Source organism: Gossypium raimondii, chromosome 13 (genome assembly GCF_025698545.1).
Source record: "Gossypium raimondii isolate GPD5lz chromosome 13, ASM2569854v1, whole genome shotgun sequence".
In the NCBI taxonomy this organism is placed as follows: Eukaryota; Viridiplantae; Streptophyta; class Magnoliopsida; order Malvales; family Malvaceae; genus Gossypium; species Gossypium raimondii.
In genome coordinates this window covers 24,606,552-24,634,221 of record NC_068577.1, presented here as the reverse complement: position 1 = coordinate 24,634,221, position 27,670 = coordinate 24,606,552, and the positions used below count along the sequence as shown (strand labels likewise).

The window sequence follows — 27,670 nt, the reverse complement described above, 5'->3', positions numbered from 1 at the left end:
CGTCACCATTAAGAGTATCAAATCAAACTTTTGTGTCAGTGGCCTCAGGTACTTGTAGCTAAGCTTTCCCTTCAGTATAAAAGGAACTTGTAATAGCTCATACACACAATGTAGTCACTCTTTCTTCCTAATCTCCTAAAATTCCCCACTAAAGGATCTCCATCCCAACTTTCAGCTATTATTCTATTGTAAAGTCATCATCTTTGATACATCCATGGATGGAGTGAAATTTATTAAATTTGATTCACCGAAGCTACCAATTTTCAAGCTTGGGTAATCAGCATACTTGCGATGACTTTTTGGATCGGATCTTGGCATTTCTAAGTTTATATGTCTTCATGGAATTCGAAGATCTCTCTTATCTTTGAAACGTACTTTGAATTACTCAATTTTGAGTTCGGGAGCTCAAGTTATGATTATTTTAATGAAGACTGTGCGAGTAGAAATTCTGGACGGGATTATGACAGAAATTACGAGTTTTGGGCTTTTAATTCGAGTTTAAATTATATTGGGTTCGAGTTTTGGGCTTAATTTTTATTATATATGAGCCCAATATTGTATTTATCAACTCTTATTGTTTTACTATTTTATTATTCTAAATTTTTAGTAATTATTAAATAGTTTAAGTTATTTAGAAGTTTTCTGCCAACAAGAAATTTTAATTTAAAGCTACTTCTTGCTTAGATTAATTAGAGTTCTAGTATACTTAAGATTTTTATTTAGATTTATTTAGCTAGTCTATATATAGGCCTTTGGATTGTACACAAATGATACAATTCATTATTATTCAACTTCTCTTTTGAATTAATAAATTCTCTTTGAGTTTTTCTTTCAAGAATTTCTCTTGAGTTTTCTTCTAGAAAAGTTTAAGAATCTTTCTAGATTGTGGGGATCATCTTCAAAATTTTTCTTACCAAGTGTCTGTCTTTGAGGGGGAAATTAGAGCCGCTTGAAGAGGCTTGTGGATTCTTCGTGTTTCCAAGGCTTCTTAAGACTTCTACATACCATGTTCTATCTTTCCATCTATCTTCTTTATTTTCTTCCTTACTGTTCTAATTGTAGAATTATTATTCTATTTTAATTATCTTAGTTATTTGTTTTAATTATTTTATCTAACTTGGATTTGATTGCGTTTCAGGTTATGTCAAAATCCAAGTTTCTTTCCTGACATCTAGAGCCCTAAGTCAAATCTGCGACTTGAACAAACTACGATTGACTTCCACATTCATCCATATTATTTCATATCATTTGGTATCAGATTTGGGAGTTTTAGGTGTTCTTTGTGTTCTTATAAAATTGATTTCTAGCAAACAACTTCAAAACAAATTTTTTTTACCAAGACAGTTTTCAGAAAAAAATCTTTTTTAGTGGGTAAACATTTTTCAAACAATCTAAAATTTTGCATATTGTTTCTTAACACTATTTTAGAGTATAAAGAAAGTATTTCCCACAAAAAAAAGTGATCGAACAAGTACAGAAAAAATACGAAAAAAAGAAAAAAATATTTTGTGGGTTGAATTTTGTGTCGAAACTTTCTAGACTAGATCTAGATTATTTGAGAAGGCTCTAATTTAAATTTCGTGATTTTTGGAAATTGGTAACACCACGAATGAAGTTTTCCAAGTTGCTTCGCAATTTTTCGGGTTTTCAAGTTTCATTAATTTTCATTGACTCTTAGCCTTAGGTTTTCCTTTATTTTTATTTTTATTGTTTCTTTACGCATTCTAACACTTTATTGTTTTTTGTGTTAGTAGGTTAAAGCACGTCGCACATTCCTACCTCCGTGCAACACAATTCTTTTGTGTCTAGCCGATTTTGGATTGCTAGTGTCACTAGGTTTGCTTTGCTAGCTTGATTCTAATACATTCTGATTTGTTGATATAAATGCTTTTAAAATGCTCACAAAATTAATTCTTATCTCATTGAGAATTTTATTTTTATTTTTGAGTGCATAACAGTGAGGTTTGCTTAATTTTTCTTTTCTTGAGTGTTGTGTTGTTTTTAGGCTTACATAATGATTTGCACTACTATGGTTGGGAAGTTGCAAAGGGATCAAGAGGATTGAAATGCTCAAGATTAGCAACGTGAAACTATTCTAGACACGATCAGCAAATTGGAATGTCTAAGTACCAAAATTGAGCATCGAACTCGTAATTGGAGAGATAAATTTGATCAACCCAGTCTTCGTACAAATAATGCTCAACGTGTCTCTCGTGCAAATGATGAGACTTTGGTTAATAATTACTGTGGGTGGCAACATTTTTTAAGTAAACCAAAATTCAACATTCCACCATTCCACCATTCCGAGGGAAGTATAACCCCAAAGCATATTGTGAGTGGGAATCAAAAATTGAACTTATGTTTGGTTACTATAAATGTCGGGAAGAGAAGAAAGTTTCATTGGTGACCCATGGATTTTCAGATTATGTATGGAGTTGGTGGATTCAACTTGGAATTAATTATCAAATAAACCGCGAAAGGGTAATTGAAACATGAGACGAGTTGAAGCAAGTGATGTGAAAGCATTATGTTCCTTCTTATTACTACATGGAGGTTAAAACGAAATTTCAATGCCTTATTCAAGGTAATCGATCTGTTGATAAGTACTTTAAGGAGATTGAGATACCTGTGCAAAGAGCAAATGTGTGAGAAGATGAAGAGACTACCATGGTGTGGTTTGTAGATGGCTTGAACGTTTCGATAGCCAATGCTCTTGATCTTCAAACCTACATTGATCTTGCAAAGGGATTACACAAGGCAATTGAGATTGAGCAGCAATTTTAACAATGCCAGTCTCGTTTAGTTGGTGCATCACAATATTAGAGGTACTGGCTAATTCTACTTTCAAGAATTCGAAACCTCCTTATGCTACTAATAAGTTGCTGCCAAAATGTGATGAGACTAAACCTTTTGAGTGGAAAATGAGGGCTCCTATAAAGCATTCTTCTACATCTTTTAAGCAACCCACTTCTATAATTTTTCACCAAAACAACAAAGAGCTCGTGACATTGAATGTTTTACGTGCGAAGGGTGTGGGCACTATAGTCGTGATTATGCCAACATGAGATTTTGTTGATAAAAAATAAGATGATAGTGAGAATTTTTCCTTGAATTTATGGAGTTAGATGAGATAGAAACGTCATGTTCGCCTACTGAGATATATTATACTGAATTGAATATTCATAATACTTGTGAGGGAGATATGGGAAGTGAGGAAAAAAATTGAAAAGGCAGAGAGAAAAGAGACCTTGAGTATTAAAAGTCTACTTGATGATCCACTTTTGGTGAGTGAAAATACATATGAGGTAAATTTGGAGAGATCTCAAGTAGGAAAAGAAAATGAAAAACAAGACAATATTCATGCAAAAGTGAGAAAGTTTTAACTAACCATAACTCGAATTTGTTTAGTGGTGTTTCATTGCTATAGAATTTTAAGGATCTATTGACGGACTTCCAATTACATTACTCTACCATCGATCGACACTTTTACTTGTGGGAGAGATGTAAGTTGAACATTAATAATTCTCCACAAGTGCTACAAGGTAAGAAAGGTAAGGAAACAGTAGAAATTGATTTAAGAAGGCATACAATAAATGTTTTTGATAACTATGCTACTAATTTTGTTTTTCCTTACAACATGCTTTCTCGTTGGTCAAATTTCATTAAACCTTTGTCTGAAAGTTCAATTGATTTTATGGGTTTATCTAGATTTGTAAAGATTAAAAATAGTAATTTTGTTGCACTAGATAGGTTTATTAAAGCATTTTATATATTTTACTTTGTAACAAAATTTTCTATCTTGACCTTTAACGATGAATTTTACATAATCTTAACATTTTTATTTTTATAATTATGTGAAATTCTTAACTCATCCTTGGAAATTCTTATGGATTACCATGTATATTCAAAGAAAATTACAGATTATTTTTTACTTAAACACTCATGTGCCTAATATTTCTTTGTTTAGTGTTGATGGTTTATTTTTGAAAGAGAGAAACTTGATCCATACTCATTTGGGAGATTAAAATCATATCTTTGATCCTGGAGATAGTTTTGGTGCACAAGAAAGTTTAGGTAAGTATTTTTTTCATTTTATTGTTATTTTTTCTAATCCTTTTTCTTTTTGTGCAGCTAAAGATTTGGGGACGAATACTCTTAAGAAAGGGGGAATGATGTAAGTCTCAGGGCCCGATTTCAGACCCATGGATATGATGGGCTCACATTACCTCAAGGCCCAACAATAATATAAAAGGCCAAGCAAATCAAACTAAGATTCAATCAATTACAATATCTGAGGACAAATCTTTTCGAGGAAAAGGGGGATGATACATGCACAAATTGGGTGAAATTTATTAAATTCCATTCACTGAAGCTGCCAATTTTCAAGCTTGGGAAATCAGTAGACTTGCGATGACTTTTTGGATTAGATACTGACATTTCTAGGTTGAGATGTCCCATGGAGTTTGAAGATCTATCTCTTATCTTCAAAACACGCTTTAAATCACTCGATTTTGAGTTTGGGAGCTCAAGTTATGACAGTTTTAGTGAAGACTATGCAAGCAGAATTTCTGGACAGGATTATGACAGAAATTACGAGTTCCGGGCTTTTAATTCGAGTTTAAATCATATTGGGTTCGAGTTTGGGGCTTAATTTTTATTATATATGAGTCCAATGTTGTATTTATCAGCTCTTATTATTTTATTATTTTATTATTCCAAATTTTTAATAATTATTAAGTAGTTTAAGTTATTTAGGAGTTTTATGTCAACAAGAAAGTTTAGTTTAAAACTACTTCTTATTTAGATTAATTAGAGTTCTAGTATACGTAAGAGTTTTATTTATATTTATTTTGCTAGCCTATATATAGACATTTGAATTGTACACTAATGATACAATTCATTATTATTCAACTTCTCTTTTGAGTTAATAAATTCTCTGAGTTTTTCTTTCAAGAATTTCTCTTGAGTTTTCTTCTAGAACAGTTTTAACAATCTTTTCAGATTGTGGGGATCATATTCAAATTTTTTCTTACCAAGTGTCTGTGTTTGAAGGGAAATTAGAGTCGCTTGAAGGGGGTTGTGGATTCTTCGTGTTTTCAAGGCTTCTTAGGACTTCTATATATCACATTCTATCTTTCCATCTATCTTTTTTATTTTCTTCCTTATTGTTCTAATCGTAGATTTATTATTCTATTTTAATTATTTTAGTTATTTATTTTAATTATTTTATATAACTTGGATTTGATTGTGTTTCAAGTTGTATCAAAATCCAAGTTTTTTTCCCAACGTCTAAAGCCCTAATTCAAATCCGCGACTTTAACAAACTTTATGATCCGCTTCCAAATTCCGTATCAATCTTCCTCCATTTTTAATCTTATTGGTTACCAAATTCTAACCAAAACCAAGACAAAATGAGAGTGAGGCAAAGAAAATCTTTGGATACCCGGAATAGTTGTTTTAATTTATAATGAATGAAATCGAAAACAATTTCTGTGTTTGTTTGAAAAAAAGACCGAAAGGAAAAATCAGTTGCCCTGTATGCTAAAACTCCACTCAAAAAAACAAACCCCATACTCCGTATTTATTCCTCAAATCAATTTACATCTCGAATCAAAATAAGTATGATGAAACCAATTATCAAATAATAACAAAAATGACAAACGAATTTGATCATCCTAGAAGAGGAGTTGGGCCTGGAGACGAAGTTGAAGATGAAGCTTCACTAGAAATAGGTGCTAGGCCTGGGCCTGGAGTTGAAGCTTCACTAGAAATAGAAGATGGGCTTAAGATTGAAGCTAAAGCTTCATTTGAATCAGGAACTTCACTAGTAATAGGAGGAGTTGGGCTTGGAGCTAAAGCTGAAGCTTCACTAGAAATAGGGCCAAGGGCTGCCCCAGAGCTAGACATCAACTCCACCATTGAACGTCTTGGGTTGATGCGTTGAGCCTCACACAAATCTGGTAAAAATACTCCTGCAACCAAGCATTGGATAATATATCATTAGTTTTTATTCCTCATTTAACACTTAGCTTGGACTCTTGGAGGAACCCGCAGATTTCATTGAATCACAAGATAAGTTGGTTGTATTTAATTCTAATGTCCTAATTTAATCATTATTATTTAACTAAATTTTACCATTAACTTTTTACAAATAATCGAATTTGACCATCAACCTTTAAAAAGAAGTCAAATGATTATTTTTAATAAAAATACTGATTAAAACATTAAATTTTAATATAACAAATAGCATGACAATCCACTTGTATTTTATGCTTTTTTTAAAAAAACTTTGATGAAATTTTTAAATATGACAAGTTGCACAGATTTTTTTAATAATCTTTATCCATGTGTATTTTTAATACAGTTATGTCAAGCATGAATTACATATGGACTACTACGTAAGTTGCTATGTCAATATTATTAAAAATTAATGTTTTAGTCAAGAGTTCTATTAAAAAAGCGAACTGACTTTTTTTTAAAATGTCAATGACCAAAGTTAATTTTAAAGAGAACAATGATCAAATTAACAAAAATGTAAACTTATGTCTAATTCTAATGTAAAAGTTAATTGGCATCTCACCACACAAAGACATTTATAATATATTTTAACCAAGTTTTAAACATTAATTTTAAAATATGTATTCACCGAAAAATGTTGGATTCAAATTACATTATCGGGAGAAGATAAAATTTAGTTGAACTATTTTTTTATTTTTATAAATTTTAATATTTATTTAACAAAATCAAAGATCCAATTGACACAATAAAATAGATCAAATTAAGAACCGGTGATCTCACCGACTTAATCACTTATCCAGTTTTAAAAATCTATCTTAGTTCCTACTTTATAATTATTGATTTATTAAATGGAAGAATGAAAAGGTGGCAAATTCATTACCTTCACCCGCGGCCAAATTGAAGAAAAGGTCGACAATGTTGGGGCAGTTGTGGCAGCAAGCAGGGGCGCAAAGCTTGGAAGTGAATTGTGGCTCAAGAAGGGAATCGGATGAAATGCCAATTGAGTTTCTGTCAACCCCACAAGCCCGCACACAGTCGTCGTTCTCGATATACTCCGCCATTCTCTCCACCATCACCTCTGATGTCCGGCATTGGTACTCCTCCTTTTCATTTTTCTCCAGCGCCGTTTCCAACAAACATCTCTTCCCCGAAGATGCTATTGCAAACGCGCAAACATCGTTGGGCAAATCTTCGCAAATAATTTCAGCTGCATAAATTTACATGAATGTTAAAAGACACGTTTGATGCATGAAACTATATAAATAAAAACAAGAGATGTTTTCATTTGCACACCTAGAGAAGCATGGAGGAAGAGAGAAGAAAGGAAGAGAAACAAGGGGATTTTGAAACAAGGCATAATTAAATAGGTGATGAAGCTAGTTTTGTAGGCTGATTTCTTTGAAATTTTAGTCGGAAGATGTTCGAAATAGAGCGTTTTGTATTGTTTTTGTGAGGGACTAATAAAAAGAGGTGTGATATATATAAAAGAAGAAGAAATGTGAAAAGTGTGAAACAAAAAATGGTATGTTTATTTTCTATATATAGAAGGAAACATCGATATTGGCGGATCCAGAAAAATATGATTTAGGGGTAAAAGTGAAGTTAGAAATTTTTTTTGGGGTTAGAATTAAATTATATATTTTTATAATAGTAAAATACAATTTCACCATTTTAATAGCCTATATCTTTATAGTTTTTAGAGAATCAAATTAAATTTTTATCATTTTAGAAGACAAAAGTATACTTTTTATTATATTAATTTAAAACTTTATAAATTATAATAGACCTAAAGAAAAAAAGTTTTATTTTAGAGGCCCCCTCAATCCGCCCCTGAACACCGGCTTTGTTTAGCCTCTAGTTTGCCTTTGAAGACGCATTTGGCCTATTACCAGTCTCTCCTTTGGATTTCTCAGCTCTTTAGTTCTAATTTTCGTTTTCACGTTCCTTTTGTTTGCTTTCGTTTAGTTCAAGAGTCAATTTTATTGATAGATGATACGTGGTTTCCTTGTTCGAATACTTTGCTAAGACGTGTTTGCTTGTCTGCATGCTTAAGTTTCCTTTATAGAACATAGAGCTTTTTAATGGTTAAACAACTTGGCTCAGCTACAGAGGCTAGGCTTAGGCTAATCAGTTTTCTCCATTGGCTCCATGCCTAATTTTGGTAATTGTTGGGACAATTTTCATTTGGACAAAAACAAAAGACATAAGAAAGGATCAAGTTTGGTGTTAAATGGTGTTAGAGAATTAGATTGCCATTTGGCAGCTCGAATTGTGGAGCCGAAGGCGAAGAGGAAGGAGCTGGTTTCTCATTGAAGTTGGAGATTATATTGATTTGATGGGTCAACCTCCTTTTTAATTGAGCTCCAAGTCACCTATATTTGTTTTTCTTTGAAGCAGTTGGTTCCCTTATTCACATCGAGAGCCTTTGCTGGTTCGCCATCTTTCATCTTTGCACTGCTGTGTTGACAGTGAACGTGAAAGGAAAGTTCATAAAATTAAAATCGTCTAATTCTAGGTTTAGTCCTTCTACTACATTAAAATTTGTAATTTCTTTTTTTTTTACTTTGATTTGACATAATTTGTTCCCGTTAATAGTTTATATAAATCTATATACTATAGATTAAAAGAAGGTCCAAAGGCTTATTTATCAGACACGTGTCACCTTTTTCCTGAGATTATATATAATAGTAAATTTTCAATTTTAGTCTTTATATTATTTGAGATTTAATATTTATATTTTAATTTGATATAATTTAATTCATTATATTTATAAAATATTGGTAAGTCTAAATAGTTAACATCTTTAACTATTTTGATTAAAAACATTTTATTATTTTTTTAAAAATATTATTTTAACAATTTTTTTATTTTGACATGATGAGTTGAAATATGTGTGTATTTTCTACAATCACATCAACTATCGAAATTATTAACGGTCCTAATTATTTCGAGTAAATAATGACACAACTCTTTTCCTAATCATTATAAAATAATGATGTAACTGTAGTTTTGAACTCTCTATTATGTTTACATTTGAGATTTAGTCTTTATATTTTAATTTGACATAATTTGATCATCTATTTCATAACGACATTAGTTAATTCAAATACTTAATATTCTTAATTATTTTGATTAAAATGATTATGTCAATTCTCTTAAAACACCTTTCTTACATATATATATATATTTGAGCATGAAGGTGGAATGGGTATTTTTAGAAAGAATTCAACGTCAACATTTTGACCATAATAATTAAGGTTGTCAACTATTTTGATATTATGTAGAAGAATCAAATTATACAATATTATAGATATTAAATATTAAATTTAAACATATTAAAGTAACCACAACCATAATTTAATCTAAAAATTTACGCCTAATACAATAATTTATAATTTGATTTAATACAAAAGTTTGATTTTCATAAAAATATTTTAAATTAAATTAAATTAATTAATATAATTGATTATAAATTTACCGAAAACGAATCAAGATAGTAAACTAGTATTTACTAAAAGTATTAAAACTTATATATGTATTTGTGCTATAATTGATAAAAGAATGTGTTTGAAAGAAATTTATTAATGTTAATTATCTTTTATAAAAATAAGAAAAAATATAAAAATTTCCTAAGCGAAGCTGAGGAATTTATATTTAATGATAATATTTATAATACTCCTACCCGATCCGATAACAAAATCAAATAAGTGATGTTACATTTGATGTCTACAGACATCATTCAATTTTCTAATTCACTTCATGCACTTCATTAGGCTTAATCTATATCATATTGCTTATATATAAACATGTAATCATCATCCAAACACATTATGCATCTTTAAAATATTGATTTTGTCATTTCTAGAAAAAATTAGTGTGTATGTATGGTAAGAATTTATGTGTCCCATATGATATTTATTAAATATTATTGTTTGTTATCTAATAATTAATACTTTATTTAAATTTAAATTTAATTCATTAGTTGAAAGGATTTTTGAATAATTATAGTATTAGAAATGTGTCTATTTGAATAATTAAAACTCTTCAAAAGGATATGTTATAAAGAGGTGTGTTGATGGAAAGACACCTATTAGTGTTCTATAAATAATCAACCTACACCTCTATATCTCATTATGAAAAGATACACATTCTCTATTAGTATTGTATTATCGAAAATTTAGAGATTAAGTGAGAGAAATTAAAATTTCAATTTCTTTAACAAAAGTGGTATTCTTCTTCCTCAAAAAGCATCATGGACAAAGGTAAGCTTCTCTTGAATTGAATGTGAATATCATAAAGTTTTAATATCATGTTTTTATTTTTATTTTTATGAATAAACATATTAATTTACAAGAATTCATGATTTTCCTTTCACAATTATTAGTCTGTCATTTATGATACCTTAATTTTTATTCTATTTCATTATTTGTTTTAATGATTAATTTATAGAAATAAGTGTTTATATAAAATAACTAATAGAGCTTGTTGAGTATTAATCACATGCTTATAATGTTTGCAAAATATTATTTAATTTGAGTTGTTCTCAAATAACAACTAAACTGGATGATAGTTGTTCTAAATTGGAGCTATGTTCTCAATGTAGCTATTCTCAAACAACAGTGATTTTGAACAACAACCACTCTAAACGAGAGTTAATCTTCAAAAAAGAGAAATTAAGTGAAACAACACTACTACTTGTTGACACCATTTTTTCACAAAACGGGGTCGACTTGGGTTTTGAAAAGTGAAATCGAATGTGGGAGTCGCCACCAATCCTTTTTCAATGAGGTGTGATCGGGTCACCTCGAAGAGTGGTTGTTTTTAATAAACGATTTAATTTTTATTAAAACCACGATTTTGGTCTACGAAATTCAGAAAAATAGGTTCGGGAGTCGGTTACGCACGAGGAAAGATTAGCACCCTCGATACGCCCAAAATTGATACCCAATTGATTACTTATTGTCTTAGTGTCGAAAATTGAAAACTTTGAAGAGTTTTAAAAAAAAATATGATCTTTAAAAGAAACTCTGATAACGTGAATTGAAATATAAGATTCTCTTGTTCCGAAGGAATACCACATCCAGCACGTTAGGACACGATACTCTAAACAATCGAAACCAAGATCACCTTAGTTTAACGAAACCATAATTTGAAGTTTTAAAAGGATATTTGGCTATTTAGTCGAACGAGAAATCGAAACCCAGCACGTTAGGGCACGTTTTCTCGAATTTCCTAACGCAAAACATTGCCTCGTTTTGAAATTATTGAAAGGATATTTGGTCATTTGGTCGAACGAGAAATCGAAACCCAGCACGTTAGGGCACGTTTTCTCAAATTTTCGAACGCAAAACATTGCCTCGTTTTGAAATTATTGAAAGGATAAAATACAATGATTTATTATTGGGGTGTACAAAATCGAGCGTAACGTTGAAGTGATGAAATGAAATTGAATGATAACGGAACATGACATAACAATTTATGAATAAAGTGATACATCAATGCATGATATACAAGGATACGAATAAGCAAATTAAAGTACGCACAACGGCAATGAACACACAACATATCTAATTTAAATACAACATTACTAACCAAAGGAAAATAAAATGTATATATATATATATAATATACATATAACAAATCTAAAGTAAATAATAACTTAACATGAATGATTAATAAGAACAATACTTAATAAGAGTTTTGAATAAATAAATATAAAACATTTTAAAGTAAAGAATATTATATAGAAAAATAAGTACAAACCGTTTGAAGAATATATACATACGTATGAAAATTTAAAAGATATATATATAATAGTTTACAATAAATAATAAATAAATAAAAACTTAAAACAAATAATAATAAAAGAGTTTTTTTAAATAATAATAAACAAATAAATTAAATGGACCCAGGACCAAATTGAAATTAAAACGAAATTAAATGACAGAATTTAAAAATAAAAAATAGTCGGGGGCCTGAACTAAACGCGTGCATAGCTACAGGGATGAAAGGGAAATATTCTCATGCCATCTGAACGGCACCGCTTGTGGAACAACAATCTACGCTTTGGTCTAAGGACCGAATTGAAGCAGAAGCAAAGTTTGCGGCCCAAATTAGGAAATAAATGAAAGGTTGGATTGCACTTCGACGCAAGTTGGGGGACTAAATGCATAAATTACCCATTAGGGCAAAGCATGTGCAGATCCCCCATTACGGCGCCGTTTTATCTAATATAAATATCAAAAAGGAAAGAAAAAAAAGGAGAATTTGCTTCATTTTTCAAAGAAAAAAAGAGGCTCACCCTCTCTCTCTCATGAGTTCCAAGTCTACCGATAGGGCCATCATGGCCATTGTGCCCCTCACTGTCATTGGTGATCAGAGCAACGCAAAGGTCGGGTCTTTTACCCGATTTAAAGGCCATTTAAAGGCCGAAGCCTCTGAGCTCGAAGGCCGAAAGAAGAGAAACCTCCACGGCCTCCCTTCGGTCCCGATTTCACCGACCAAGGCGGTTCCGGTGATGGACCTTGCATGCAGCCCTAGGTAAGTTTCTTCTCTTCCCTTTTATTTATTTTCGTAAATAAAAATAAAAAAAATAAAAAAACTAGATCTAAAAAACGCACACAAAAAACAAAAATATCACCTTCTCTGATTCAAAATCTATATTTTTATTACTATTGTGTCCAGAAAAAACTACAAGAAATTGCTTGTGGCTTTTATAGCCAGATTACAAACTCTTCATCTCTGTTTCGTTTTATTTTCCTATTCGGCCTTTTTCTGTTGCGTGTGCTTCGTTTTGCAGGTGTCAGACGCGTGAACACGCCTGGCCGATTGGCATGAGTAGCGGCGGTGGGCGTCTTGTAGGAGGTGGCAGCAGCAATATGCGGCTAGGGTTTCTTTTTGTGTTTGAAAGCTGGTGTAGTTTTGGGCCATTCGAGCCTCTAGGGTTTTTATTAATATTGGGCATTTGGGCTTGTAGTTTTTTGGGTTTAAATTGGCTGAAAATGTGTTACTTTTGTTTTTATTATTTGGGTCTATTTTGCTAGTATGGGCCCGGGCAAAAATGGCCTATTACAGCTGCCCCTCTTTGCTCATTGTCGTGTAATGAGAATAGAGCAAAGACTTCAAAATGGCCAATTTTGACCGGTCTTGCCTAATCTTGACTTCTTCGGTGCTTCTCTTCAAGTAGCTTCATTTCAATCTACTGTGTCTTGTCGCTTTGATCCACTTCACAGCATCTTCAGAGAGATATGACTTCAATCTACTCTGCTGCAACTCCATGGGGATGAGATTTGTGGTTCTTTCGTCTGCTCTTCAATCTATTCCACTGTTGTCCAGGGAAGTAGAACTACTGGCTTCAATGTACTCTACTGTAATCTCAGAGAGGTAAAATCCGCCATCTTCGATCTGCTCTACTATTGCTTAGGGAGATAAGATCTATAATCTTCAATCTATTCCACAGTTGCTCAGGGAAGTAGAATTTCTGGCTTCAATGTACTCCACTATAACCACAGGGAGGTAAAATTCGCCATCTTCGATCTGCTCCACTACTACTTAGGGAGATAAGATCTGTGGTTTTAATCTATTCCACTGCTGCCCAGGGAGATAGAACTACTGGCTTCAATGTACTCCACTGTAATCTCAGGGAGGTAAAATCCGCCATCTTCAATCTGCTCCACTACTGCTTAGGGAGATAAGATCTGTAATATTCAATCTATTCCACTGCTGCCCAGGGAGATAGAACTACCGGCTTCAATGTACTCCACTGTAATCTTAGGGAGGTAAAATCTGCCATCTTCAATCTTCAATCTTCAATCTATTCCACTGCCAACCCAGGGAGATAGAATTATCGGATTCAATGTACTCCACTGTAGTCTCAGGGAGGTAAAATCCACCATCTTCGATCTGCTCCACTACTGCTTAGGGAGATAAGATCTGTAATTTTCAATCTATTCCACTATTGCCCAGGGAAGTAGAATTTCTGGCTTCAATGTACTCCACTGTAACCACAGGGAGGTAAAATCTGCCATCTTCGATCTGCTCCACTACTGCTTAGGGAGATAAGATCTGTGGTTTTAATCTATTCCACTTCACGCCTGAGGAGATAGAAATCGCTTCAATGTACTCCACTGTAATCTCAAGGAGGTAAAATCCGCCATCTTCGATCTGCTCCACTACTGCTTAGGGAGATAAGATCTGTAATCTTCAATCTATTCCACTACTGCTCAGGGAGATAGAACTACCGGCTTCAATGTACTCCACTGTAATCTCAGGGAGGTAAAATCCGCCATCTTCAATCTTCAATCTATTCCACTGCCAACCCAGGGAGATAGAATTATCGGCTTCAATGTACTCCACTGTAGTCTCAGGGAGGTAAAATCCGCCATCTTCGATCTGCTCTACTACTGCTTAGGGAGATAAGATCTGTAATCTTCAATCTATTCCAATGCTGCCCAGGGAGATAGAACTACCGGCTTCAATGTACTCCACTGTAATCTCAGGGAGGTAAAATCCACCATCTTCAATCTTCAATCTATTCCACTGCCAACCCAGGGAGATAGAATTATCGGCTTCAATGTACTCCACTGTAGTCTTAGGGAGGTAAAATCTGCCATATTTGATCTGCCCCGCTGTCGATGCAAGAGGGCAAGATCTGCTATCTTTAGTCTGCTCCACTGTTAGTACAGGAAGGCAAGACTGGCTTCTTTGATCTGCTTCGCCGTCAGTACAGGAAGGCAAGATCTGCTATCTTTAACCAGCTCTACTGCAACCGATGGAGGCAAGGTTTTGTTTTCGATCTGCTTCGCTGTTAATGCAGGAAGGCAAGATCTGCTATCTTTAACCAGCTCCACTGCAACCGATGAAGGCAAGGTTTTATTTTCGATTTGCTTCGCTGTTAATGCAGGAAGGCAAGATCTGCTATCTTTAACCAGCTCCACTACAACCGATGAGGCAAGGTTTTGTTTTTTATCTGCTTCGCTGTTAATGCAGGAAGGCAAGATCTGCTGTCTTCAACCAGCTCTACTACAACCGAGAGAGGCAAGGTTTGTGTCTTCGATCTGCTTCGCTGTTAATGCAGGAAGGCAAGATCTGCAACTTCATCGATCTGTTCTCTAGGGAACATGACCTGTACAATGAACCTAATTATGCCTAATGATTAGGATGGAATGATCAAAATGAATCAAATGCTCCTAACTAGACATGTGTGAATGGTGTTTGCATGAATGAGAAATTTTATGAGAATGATCTCTTTTTAATGTTTGGGTTGTCGTTCCTCATTGTTCGTCAAGGTTCTATCACTGATGCTTTCCCGTTCAACAAGTATTTTTGACAAAAGATTCAAAGAAATAGTCTCAATTTAGACTATCCTTTCTCAAATGTTTTCAACCCTCAGGTTTGGTCAGTTCTAAACAATAGTCCCGTTTCAGGTCCTCTTATTATTTAGAAACTTTCAGAGTAATATGCAGAACTCCTTCTGCATGAGTGTTGTCAGTCCATTAATCATTATTTCAATGAAAAATGCTTGAAAAAGATTATCAAAATGGACAAAATGAAATTTTGTTGAGAGCAAAGCTCTAAACAAACAAATTAATCAAGACAGCAAATTTTGCTGAGATACGAGATGTATAAGATGAAAAAGATTATCACAATGGATAAGATGGAAATTTGTTGAGAGCAAAACTCTAAATGAACAAATTAATCAAGATAGCAAATTTTGCTAGAATACAAAATGAGAATAAATTAATCAAGATGGCGTATTTTGTCAAAAATACAAAGATGAATAAAATGGAAATAGGTGCCCCAGATATCATAGCACGAGCTTCTCTGCCCCAAACTTCTTGAGGACCCTTTTGAACTTGATATGTGCCTCGAAGTCTTAGAAGACTTTGTTGATGCCTTAAGATGTAGCATCTCTCATTCTTATTAATTTAGAGAGGACAAGACTACCACATGCCCCAACTTTGATCAAAATTTGAACTGCCCATTCCTGGGTTTTCAATTCAAAACCCTTTGGTCCTAAGGCGCCCTTTGCGGGTTTTCACCTTGGCCTCTCCTTTTTATCTTTTCTTTTTCGTTTTTCTTTTCCTTTTTTCCTTTTTGTTTCTTTTTTTTTCAAGTGAAGTTTTTATTGCTTGCATCAAAATTCTTAAGATTAGGCAAGTTCTTGCCATCTATCTTGGTCAATACCGACGTTCTCCTAGATAAGGCCTTCCACATAAGGTCCTTCTCGATTTGGCATCCACTTTCTTTTGAAGTCTTTTTGTATGGAAAGGATCTTCTTCGATATCAGGTTCCCCTCATGGAATTCTCTGGGGCGAACTTTTTCTTTGGTAAGCTCGCATCATTTGTTTTTGGTGTATTTGACCATAACGGATAGCTTTCGACCTTTCTCTTTAATCAAATTTTAACTGATCATATCGGGCCTAGATTCATTCAGCTTCATCCAACTTCAGCTCTGACAAGACTCGAAGGGAAAGAATATCGACTTCGATGGGTAAAATTGCCTCTATTTCATATACCAATGAGAAATGAGTTGCCCCAGTAGAGGTTTTTTCTTTTGTTTTTATTTTTGTTTTTTTGTTGTTTTTTTGTTTTTGTTGTTTTTGTTTTTTTTGTTTTTTTTGCCTCCACTGAATCATTCATTTTGGCACGACATGGTGTTAATCTTGAACAGACTGCAAAATTCTGATATCGCACTGTTGTTCAAATTTAGTGCATTATCTGATATGAGCCCTTTGGCATTCCATACCGACATGTGATTTCTTTTTCATGAATTTGCTATCTATCCATTTCGACACCGGCATATGAAGCAGCTTTCACACATTTAGTGAAGTAATCGATGACCACAAAGATGACTCGATAACCACCAGAAGCTTTCGGTGCAATCAATTCGATGACATCCATACCCCTCATAGAGCAAGGTCATGGAAGAGTGAAGAAAGCACTTAAGTCTTGACTCCACAAATTTGACACTTGGTGTAACTGATGCAATCCCCTTCCGTGGTGGACCAGCAGTAACCATATCTCATGATTTTCTTGGCCATTACAAAATCAATGCATGTGCTCCTCAAACACCCTTTTTTTTAGCCTCAATAGTGTCCACGCGTCTTTGTAGCTCAGTCATATGTTGATGCGAAAACATGACGTCTCGCTTTGTCTCTGTGGTGATACAGGATCTGATCTTCAGCTCTTTCTCTTCTCTTAAGCTCACAATTTTTACTGATTCTTTGTAAAGCAAGATCTGTTTCTCGACTTGTTCTACCATCCTTAACAATCAGGAGATAAGCTACAGTCTCAGTCATCTTCAAAGTCTTGAGGTTCCTCTGGATACATATCTTGCTCAAAAGAAAGTTCTGAGTGAATAGTAGTGTCGCTCATATCATTGATATCTGGAGACCTGTTCTAGGGAACGAAAGAAGACTCAAAGAACTAATGAATCAAAGGGGAATTATTTGTGTGGTATGAGTATGAATGAAATGGAAGGAACAAAATAATGTTTGCCAAAATAAGACACAAAGATGCATTTCGTTGAAATAAAAAAAGTGGACATGCTCCTTTTTCACAAAAGGATTTTCTATTGCTCCCAAGCTTAGAGCAATAAGAGCGTTCCAAATATTACTCTGAAATGGTCCTAAAAAACTACAAGAATTTCCTCCACAGTCCCGTTGTTCAAAACGCCTCTAGGGATGTAGAAACAAATTCTTGATAGGTTTTTTTTAGTTTCTTCCTCAAAGGTACAAACATCTTTACCTTCCAAACTATCGATATATTCAAAGAATTCCAATGCTTTATCATCTATCTGGCTCTGTATTAAAGTTCTGAACTCAATGCACTTTTGGATTTTAGGAAAATTATTTTATGTATTGAAATGTAATGTTAATGAATGAAAAGATACATGCAATGAAATGTAATGCAGATGCATGAATGCAAAAAGAGACGTTGATTCTTGATTCAATTCTATTAGAACAACTTTACTAGAAAACAAATCTATTTACATAAAATGGATATTTATACGACCTTGCCCTTATACTCCAGGTGAAGACATCGATCTTTTCCTCATCCGGGTGCTAAGATCAAATCTCGCGAACTCTTCAAAAGGGATGTCTATTCTATTTCCTTTTGCTTGATTCGGGTCACGACTCGTTGCTCACTCATCCTCGTGATGCTCGTTGGCTTCTCTTTAAGAAAGTTCAGCGACTCTCGAATAATTTTGTCATCTTGAATCCTTGGGTAACAGAGCAATAGTCGTGTAGTCCTCAATTATCCTTCTCTTTGCACGTTTTCTTGGACCATATTCGGACAACCGTATTGTTATCCACTTTATCAAGAAACTCATTTTCTTATGACAAGCTCTCTATTTAGATATCGAATCATGAATTAACACCTCTTTTCTATGATGAAAATGTAATGCAATCATAACAAAGAAGAAACAGGTTAGTACAAAGCAAAAGCAAGCAAGAATAAATAGAACATATATTCGGGTAACCACTAGGGGCTTGAAGAGGCTCTACCTAAGGTGGGCTCCTAAGGTCTTCTATATGCGGTTTGGTTCTAAAGCAAGGGTACCCAAACCAGCAGATTCCTCGATCCTCGCCCATTATAGGCTCATACAGATCGAGTTCGGTTCAGGGGAATACATTTCCCTATAGCCATGCGGAGATGAAAATCTCACGAAGACATAGGTACGGATGTATCCCGAAAGTGATCCACTATCCCATGCTGAGGTGAAAACCTCACGAAGGCGTAGTTTCTCACTCCCACTTAAGAGGGTGTGACCAACGGTCATGCAAATGCAATGTGTAAAGATATAAAAAAATGTAAAATATCAGACATGATAAAAGCTCAAACTCAAAAACAGATGAAATGTAATGAAAGGATCATATATTAAAAATCAAAATTTCAATTTTCGACAAAAAAGATAAAAATTAATCAATTTAAGGCTTGACTCTCTTATGCGTCCCCAGCGGAGTCACCAAGCTGTTGACACCATTTTTTTGACAAAACGGGGTCGACTTGGGTTTTGAAAAATGAAATCGAATGTGGGAGTCGCCACCAATCCTTTTTCAATGAGGTGTGATCGGGTCACCTCGAAGAGTGGTTGTTTTTAATAAATGATTTAATTTTTATTAAAACCACGATTTTGGTCTACGAAATTCAGAAAAATGGGTTCGGGAGTCGGTTACGCACGAGGAAAGATTAGCACCCTCGATACGCCCAAAATTGGTACCCAATTGATTACTTATTGTCTTAGTGTCGAAAATTGAAAACTTTGAAGAGTTTTAAAAAAAAATACGATCATCAAAAGAAACTCTGATAACGTGAATTGAAATATAAGATTCTCTTGTTCCGAAGGAATATCACATCCAGCACGTTAGGACACGATACTCTAAACCAGCGAAACCAAGATCACCTTAGTTTAACGAAACCATACTTTGAAGTTTTAAGAGGATATTTAGCTATTTAGTCGAACGAGAAATCGAAACCCAACACGTTAGGGCACGTTTTCTCGAATTTCCTAACGCAAAACATTGCCTCGTTTTGAAATTATTGAAAGGATATTTGGCCATTTGGTCGAACGAGAAATCGAAACCCAACACGTTAGGGCACGTTTTCTCGAATTTCCAAACGCAAAATATTGCCTCGTTTTGAAATTATTGAAAGGATAAAATACAATGATTTATTATTGGGGTGTACAAAATCGAGCGTAACGTTGAAGTGATGAAATGAAATTGAATGATAACGGAGCATGACATAACAATTTATGAATAAAGTGATACATCAATGCATGATATACAAGGATACGAATAAGCAAATTATAGTACGCACAACGGCAATGAACACACAACATATCTAATTTAAATACAACATTACTAACCAAAGGAAAATAAAATATATATATATAATATACAATATAACAAATCTAAAGTAAATAATAACTTAACATGAATGATTAATAAGAACAATACTTAATAAGAGTTTTGAATAAATAAATATAAAACATTTTAAAGTAAAGAATATTATATAGAAAAATAAGTACAAACCGTTTCAAAGAATATATACATACGTATGAAAATTTAAAAGATATATATATATATAATAGTTTACAATAAATAATAAATAAATAAAAGCGAAAACAAATAATAATAAAAGAGTTTTTTAAATAATAATAAACAAATAAATTAAATGGACCAGGACCAAATTGAAATTAAAACGAAATTAAATGACTGAATTTAAAAATAAAAAATAATAGGGGGCCTGAACTAAATGCGTGCATAGCTACAGGGATGAAAGGGAAATATTCCCATGCCATCCGAAGCAACCGTTTGAGGAACAACAATCTGCGCTTTGGTCTAAGGACCGAATTGAAGCAGAAGCAAAGTTTGCGGCCCAAATTAGAAAATAAATGAAAGGTTGGATTGCACTTCACCGCAGGTTGGGGGGATTAAATTCATAAATTACCCATTAGGGCAAAGCATGCGCAGATCCCCCATTACGGCGCCGTTTTATCTAATATAAATATCAAAAAGGAAAGAAAAAAAAGGAGAATTTGCTTCATTTTTTAAAGAAAAAAAACCAGAGGGCTTAGCCCCTCTCTCTCGCAGGTTCCAAGTCCGGCCGATAGGGCCATCGCCGGCGCCACCGTGCCCCTCACCGTTATTGGTGATCAGAGCAACGCAAAGGTCGGGTCTTTTACCCGATTTAAAAGCCATTTAAAGGCCGAAGCCTCTGGGCTCGAAGGCCGAAAGAAGAGAAACCCCCACCGCCTCCCTTCGGTCCCAATTTCACCGACTAAGGCGGTTCCGGTGATGGACCTTTCATGCAGCCCTAGGTAAGTTTCTTCTCTTCCCTTTTATTTATTTTCGTAAATAAAATGAAAAAAAAATAAAAACTAGATCTAAAAAACGCACACAAAAAAACGAAAATATCACCTTCTCTGATTCAAAATCTATATTTTTATTGCTATTGTGTCCAGAAAAAACTACAAGAAATTGCTTGTGGCTTTTATAGCCAGATTACAAACTCTTCATCTTTGTTTTGTTTTATTTTCCTATTCGGCCTTTTTCTGTTGCGTGTGCTTCGTTTTGCAGGTGTCAGACGCGTGAACACGTGAAGCCGACGATTGGCGAGTAGCGGCGGTGGGCGTCTTGTGAGGAGGTGGCAATGACAATATCGGCTAGGGTTTCTTTTGTGTTTGAAAGTGGTGTAGTTTTGGGCCATTCGAGCCTCTAGGGTTTTTATTAATATTGGGCATTTGGGCTTGTAGTTTTTTGGGTTTAAATTGGCTGAAAATGTGCTGATTTTGTTTTTATTATTTGGGTCTATTTTGCTGGTATGGACCCGGGCAAAAATGGCCTATTACACTACTTGTTCTGAGTTAACTTTGTTGTTAACCTTAAATTAACTTTGGACACTCTAAGAACAATGAGTGATAGAAATTAAAATATTTGCAATTTGTATTTGAAATATTTAAATAAATAAAAAATACTCTAGAGTATAGTAATCGTAAAGGGGCGAGTGTAGCCAAGTGGATCAAGGCAGTGAGTTTATTTCTTGGAACATAATTTTATTTATTTTTCAGTGAGATAAAACATTAGTAGTCAAAATCAATTATCTACGTGAACTGATAAATATAATAATCCTTGATCCATTTCTTTTATCATTCGGTGAGTTCGCCATTTTATGATAAATCATCTGAATATGGAGTAGACAACACACAAGCCACTTTGACAATTCAAGTATATCTTCACACTAAAAAATGTTCGTAAAAAAGCTTGTTTAACCATTCAAGCATCTCGACATTGATAGCTTTCACCTTTGCAATTCGGGATCCATTAATAACCACTCTTAACTTGTATGTAAAATTACAAAAATTTGAAAAAGCAAAAATTAAGGCAAGGCATTTATGGTAAGTTATCCTAAGAATAGTTATTTCCTTTTGTATATAGAATAATCGAGAAATTTTATTCTGAAAATACAATGCTTTTACTCGAATCGATATTCATTCAAGCACCTCGGAAGGAACGTAACATTAGCCCCTCTCACGCCGAAGCAAGTATATGAAGATCAACTTAAAATGAAGCAATCCATCGAGCGAGAAAAAGAAAAAGAGAAAAAAACAAAAAGAAAGAAAAGAATGACGAGAGTGAAACAGAAATATGAATGACAAAAGAAATAGCAAAAGAATGCGAGCAAGAAAAAAAGAGTGTTTTTGCAAGAAAACAAGAGATTCAAAAATTGTTGTTGGCAAGGAAACCTATTCTTGTACTTATGTACAAGGAATGCTTGCTAGAAACTAACGAGATTGATACTTCCCTTCCTGCTCCTATTGTTTCTTTGTTGCAGGAATTTGGCGACGTATTTCCCGATGAAGTGCAACACGGATTGCCTACCATTCGAGGCATAGAACATCAAATCGACTTCGTGCCAGGTGCGGTAATTCCAAATAGATCGGCATATAGAAGTAATCCTAAAGAAACAACGGAATTGGAGGAGCAAGTAGCCGAGCTCATAAAGAAGGGTTATATCCGTGAGAGCTTAAGTCCGTGCGCGGTTCCATTCTTGTTGGTACCTAAGAAAGACGGATCATGGCGTATGTCCGTTGACTGTCACACGTCAAATATAGACACCCTATTCCCCGCATTGATGATATGCTCGACGAACTTAGCGGAGCTAAACTCTTTTCAAAGATTGACTTAAAGAGTGGATATCATCAAATACGAATGCGGGAAGGATATGAGTGGAAGACCGTGTTCAAAACTAAGTATGGTCTATATGAATGGTTGGTAATGCCATTCGGTCTCACGAATGCTCCGAGCACTTTTATGCGTTTAATGAACCATGTATTGCGAGCTTTCATTGGAAAATTTTGTGTGGTCTATTTTGATGATATTTTGATTTACAGCAAGTCGTTGGAAGATCCTGTTCAGCATTTGCGTGTGGTATTAGAAGTTTTGCTCAAGGAGGTACTTTTTGCTAATCTTAAGAAATGTACTTTTTGTACTAACAAGGTTGTGTTTTTAGGATTTGTGGTGAGTGCTGATGGCCTGGAAGTCGACCAAGAGAAAATCAAAGTAATTCACGAGTGGCCATGTCCTACAAACATCAGCCAAGTGCGGAGTTTCCATGGGTTAGCAAGCTTTTATAAAAGGTTTGTACCGAATTTTAGTACCTTAGCTGCCCTCTTAACACGTATCATAATGAAAAAGTCCCCTTTTAATTGGACTGATGAGCAAGAGGTGTCCTTTAATAAAATCAAGGACTGTTTAACTAATGCTACTCTGTTGTCATTGCCTGATTTTAACAAAACATTTGAAGTTGAATGTGATGCATCATGAATCAGAATTGGAGCAGTTTTGACTCAAGATGGACGACCTATTGCGTACTTTAGTGAGAAACTGAACGGAGCTACTCTCAACTATCCTACATATGATAAAGAGATGTACGCTTTGATTCGGCCTTTAGAAACCTGGCAACATTATCTTTGGCCCAAAGAATTTGTCGTTCATACGGATCATGAGGCCTTGAAGCACCTTAAGGGACAAACCAAATTGAACAAGCACCATGCCAAGTGGGTGGAGGTTTTGGAATCCTTTCCCTACGTAATTAAATACAAGAAAGGTAAGGAAAATATCTTGGTTGATGCTCTATCACGAAGGTATGCACTTATTAATCAATTAGATTCCAAACTACTTGGTTTTGAGTTCTTGAAAGATCTTTATAAGACTGACATTGACTTTTGTGAAATATATAATTATTGTGAGCGAGGTGGTTATGATAAGTTCTATTAGCAATATGGCTACCTTTTTCGTGATAACAAGTTGTGCGTACCCCGAAGCTCTGTTAATGAAGTGCTCGTTGGTGAAGCCCATAGTGGGGGGACTTATGGGACACTTTGGTGTAGCAAAGACTTTAGCAATACTTCAAGAACATTTTTTCTGGCCTAAGATGAAACGTGATGTGATGAGAGAATATGTGATCGATGTATTTCTTGTAAGAAAGCAAAATCTCGAATCAAACCTTATGGACTATATACACCATTGCCCATACCGGATGCACCATGGAATGACATATCTATGGACTTTGTACTAGGCCTCCCTAGAACCAAAACTGGAAAGGATTCAATTTTTGTTGTTGTGGATCGATTTTCTAAAATGGCTCACTTCCTTGCTTGTCATAAGACTGATGACGCTACTAATGTTGCTAATTTGTTTTTCAAGGAAATTGTTCATTTGCATGGAATACCCCGCACTATCGTGTCCGATCGAGATACCAAGTTCTTCAGCCACTTCTGGAGGATCTTGTGGGGCAAGTTAGGCACCAAGCTCTTATTCTCGACCACTTGCCACCCTCAAACAGATGGACAAACGGAGGTGGTTAATCGAGTTTTATCGACCTTACTGCGAGCCATCATTAGAAAGAATTTAAAGTTTTGGGAGGAATGTTTGCCACACATAGAGTTCGCATATAATCGAACAATTCATTCAGCTACTAAGCATTCTCCTTTTGAGGTGGTATAGATTTTAACACTTTAAATCCTCTTGATTTAGTTCTTTTACCTTCTAATCAATTGGTACATGTGGATGGAAAAATCAAGGCTGATTTTGTCAAACAGCTTTATAAGAAGGTGAAAGAAAATATTGAGAAGAGAACTGAGCAATATGTTCGAGGAGCCAACAAGGGGCGCAAACGAATTGTATTCGAACCCGGTGATTGGGTTTGGATCCATATGCGTAAGAAAATATTTCCCGAGCAAAGAAGGTCTAAAGTTTTGCCGAGAGGAGATGGTTCATTTCAAGTCCTGGAACGGATCAACGACAATGCTTACAAATTGGACTTACCCACTGAATACGGAGTTAGTGCTAGTTTTAATGTGGCTGATCTTTCCCCTTTTGATATAGGTGACGATTTGGGGGCAAATCGCCTCGAAGAGGGGGGAATGATGCGAGCTTGGCTAAGGAGCTAGTGACCGAACCTTTAGAGCTACCGTTGGGACCAATAACTCGAGCTCGAGCTCAGAGATTTCAAGAAGCTATTTCTAGCTACATTGATCGAGTTTGGAAAGGAGGAGTGACCGAACATGGCTGGACCAGCTCACCAAGCTTAGCTTGCAACCTATTGCAAGCTACTTAGTTCATCTTAGCTCAATGGAGCTAAATTTGGGCTGATTCCAGCTTATTGAGTGTGAACTTAATTCTTATTTAATTGCTTGCTTTTAAATTGCTGGAATAAATTAGTTTAAATAGTTGAATTAGTTATTTTTAGCTCAAATAATTACTAAGTATTTAATTAAGAAATCTGGACATTTTAATTATGTGTGTTTAAAATGTTTATTTTAATGCATGTTTTTAATTTGTCTAAATTAGAACACATATTTAATTTGTTCATCTCATTGCACCTCTTTAATGTGTCTTAATTCCGGTAGAATAAATGTGTGTGATAATGTTAATGTGTTTTGGATTTTATTTAATACGTTAAATTCTTTGGAATTTTAATGAATGATTAATAAGTTCTGACCGAATTTATTTGATGTTATTTCCAGCTGAATCAGCTAGCTTAAGGACCAAGGAAAGCAATTTAGGAAGAAGCATGCATTTAGCTAAATGCATGGGACGGCATTAAAAGAAGCAGCTGCCTTTTGTTTTCAGCCGACTTTTCGTGAAGATTAATGGACTTCCAGCTCTTTAATGAAGTAAATTAAGACGTTCATATTGATGAAGGTTCTTTTCACATTGAGTGGCTGATTGGTTTTGAGCATTCACACTAGGAATCCATTCAATATCGTCCATTCACACTCGAGGACCATTGAAATGCCCAAGCTACTCATTTAAATTGCAAGACTATTCAGCTTTACAAGGTAGCTCAATTAAGGTGTATTTAGCTTCTTTGGCTGAACCAATACAATAAATTCAGCTCACCAACACTCTAATTAATGTCCAGTTGAATGGATTTTATCTAGAAGCTATCTAATTGAATTCTTCATTCATGAAGCTTCCCAAAAACATCCTAGGAAGGTTGCTGGAAATTTCTAGCCTCTTTTGCTTTAATTTTGGCTAACCATTCAGCATCTTTTTAGTCCATTCGGCTACCTTAGGCTTAGGCTATAAATATTTGCTCATTTGCATTTTGTAAGGACTTTTTGAATCTTTTATGAATTTTATGTGCTTTGTGAGTTTGTTTTCAACTCTCATTGTTCTCCAAGGACTGGTCTGACTTATCAAGTAACCCTTGTGGCGTCAACCCGTTTTTGTATTTTGAACTTATCACTTTGTCCCTAAAGTGTGGCGTTCCAATTATACCGAGGTTCCTATCAATATTGATAGTGGGTCGAGATTGCATTCCTATTACCTACCTTCCAGTCGTCATTATCCCAACCTAAGCATTCATATAAGTTTTGGGTTAACATATTTATATTGTGTTAGTTCAACTTGAATACTTGGTTTTACGTTCATCCATCAATCTAAAAACTATCCCATAACATCTTTAAAACCAATTTGAGCCTTTATCTCTTTTCTTTCTTAACCTATTTTGACAAGCCTCAAATATTACTCCATTCACGATCGGGCAAACCATTATGACTCAATCATTCATCGAAGTGAGTGCACATCATTTCGAGGACGAAATTTTCCTAAGGGGGAGAGTTGTAACAGCCCGTTTTTTAGTGGTGTCGAAAACAGTAGTTTCGAGGCTACCAAATCTGATGAGTAAGTTTGTAAATATTATTATTTAATATTTACGAGTCTAATATGGTTTTAAAAAGGTTTTTGATTTGGTAATTTATGTTATATAAATGATTTATTAAGTTTAAGTGGTAAGACCTTAAAGTCAAGTGGTTTTAAAAAATGAGGTATCAGGACCTCATTTTTATAAATCGAGCTGTAAATATTTTTATAAATATTTACGAAGTGTTATTAAGGTTGTATTAAAGTTTAGTTAAGAAATTTTAACATTTTGATAGTTAATTAAGCAAAAGGACTAAATCGTAAAAGTGTAAAAATTGATCACTCTTTGATTAGAGTGATTAAATGGCTTATTGAATAAAGGAAAAGGGACCTAGATGGTAATTAGACCATTATATTAAATAATGGACAAAGGTGGACATTAAATAGGTGAATTTTGCTATTGTAACAAAGGTTAAATTAGTAATTTATTGGGATAAGTCTTTCAATATGACTTGAACCCATTGGTAATAATTGTGAATTGATTGGACATAGCCTTAATATCTTCATCGGGTTTCCTCTTGAATGTTTCATAATTAAGTGTGAGAATTCCAACCTTCGACATTTTTACTTGGCTTGTGTTGGGACCACCGATACACCCCGTGAAGCAACAGAAAAATTATTTTGATGATCCAAAGCAAATGATCCATGTACAAGGAACTAATCATGTTGAAATAAGGTTAAAAATATACATTCTCTTACTGAAAACGTTGAAAGGATGTTATTGATTCAATGTCGATTCCAAGCCACAACAAAAATGTCTCAACCTTTACGTAGTCCACCTCGTCAAAAACGAACAGTCACTTTCTCTTGAACTTTTCAAAGAGAATTAAAAACAGTTGCTAAACCTTTTAAATTATTAAGTTGGTAACCTCAACACACTAAGGGATTATCATCCTTTTATCCTCTTTGATATCACATATTAAAAAGGAAAACCA

The 27,670-nt window shown here is 34.3% G+C and overlaps 1 protein-coding gene across 1 annotated transcript; it reads right to left on the bottom strand.

The window, feature by feature from the left end:
* Positions 1 to 5,558: 5,558 nt before the first annotated feature.
* Positions 5,559 to 7,574, bottom strand: LOC105785362 (hypothetical protein). Its single transcript, XM_012611434.2, has 3 exons — positions 7,312 to 7,574; positions 6,899 to 7,225; positions 5,559 to 5,972 (listed from the first exon to the last, which is right to left on the bottom strand). The coding sequence occupies exons 1-3, from the start codon at positions 7,373 to 7,375 to the stop codon at positions 5,671 to 5,673; spliced, it is 693 nt and encodes a 230-aa protein (XP_012466888.1). The 5' UTR covers positions 7,376 to 7,574; the 3' UTR covers positions 5,559 to 5,670.
* Between the last annotated feature and the right edge of the window lie 20,096 nt (positions 7,575 to 27,670).

Excerpts from the sequence above, each read along its gene's own strand:
- LOC105785362 (XM_012611434.2), bottom strand. The coding sequence starts at position 7,375 with ATGCCTTGTTTCAAAATCCCCTTGTTTCTCTTCCTTTCTTCTCTCTTC. Across the intron at positions 7,226-7,311 it reads CTTCCTCCATGCTTCTCTAG|CTGAAATTATTTGCGAAGAT; the intron begins GTGTGCAAATGA and ends AAATTTATGCAG. Across the intron at positions 5,973-6,898 it reads CAATTTGGCCGCGGGTGAAG|GAGTATTTTTACCAGATTTG; the intron begins GTAATGAATTTG and ends GCTTGGTTGCAG.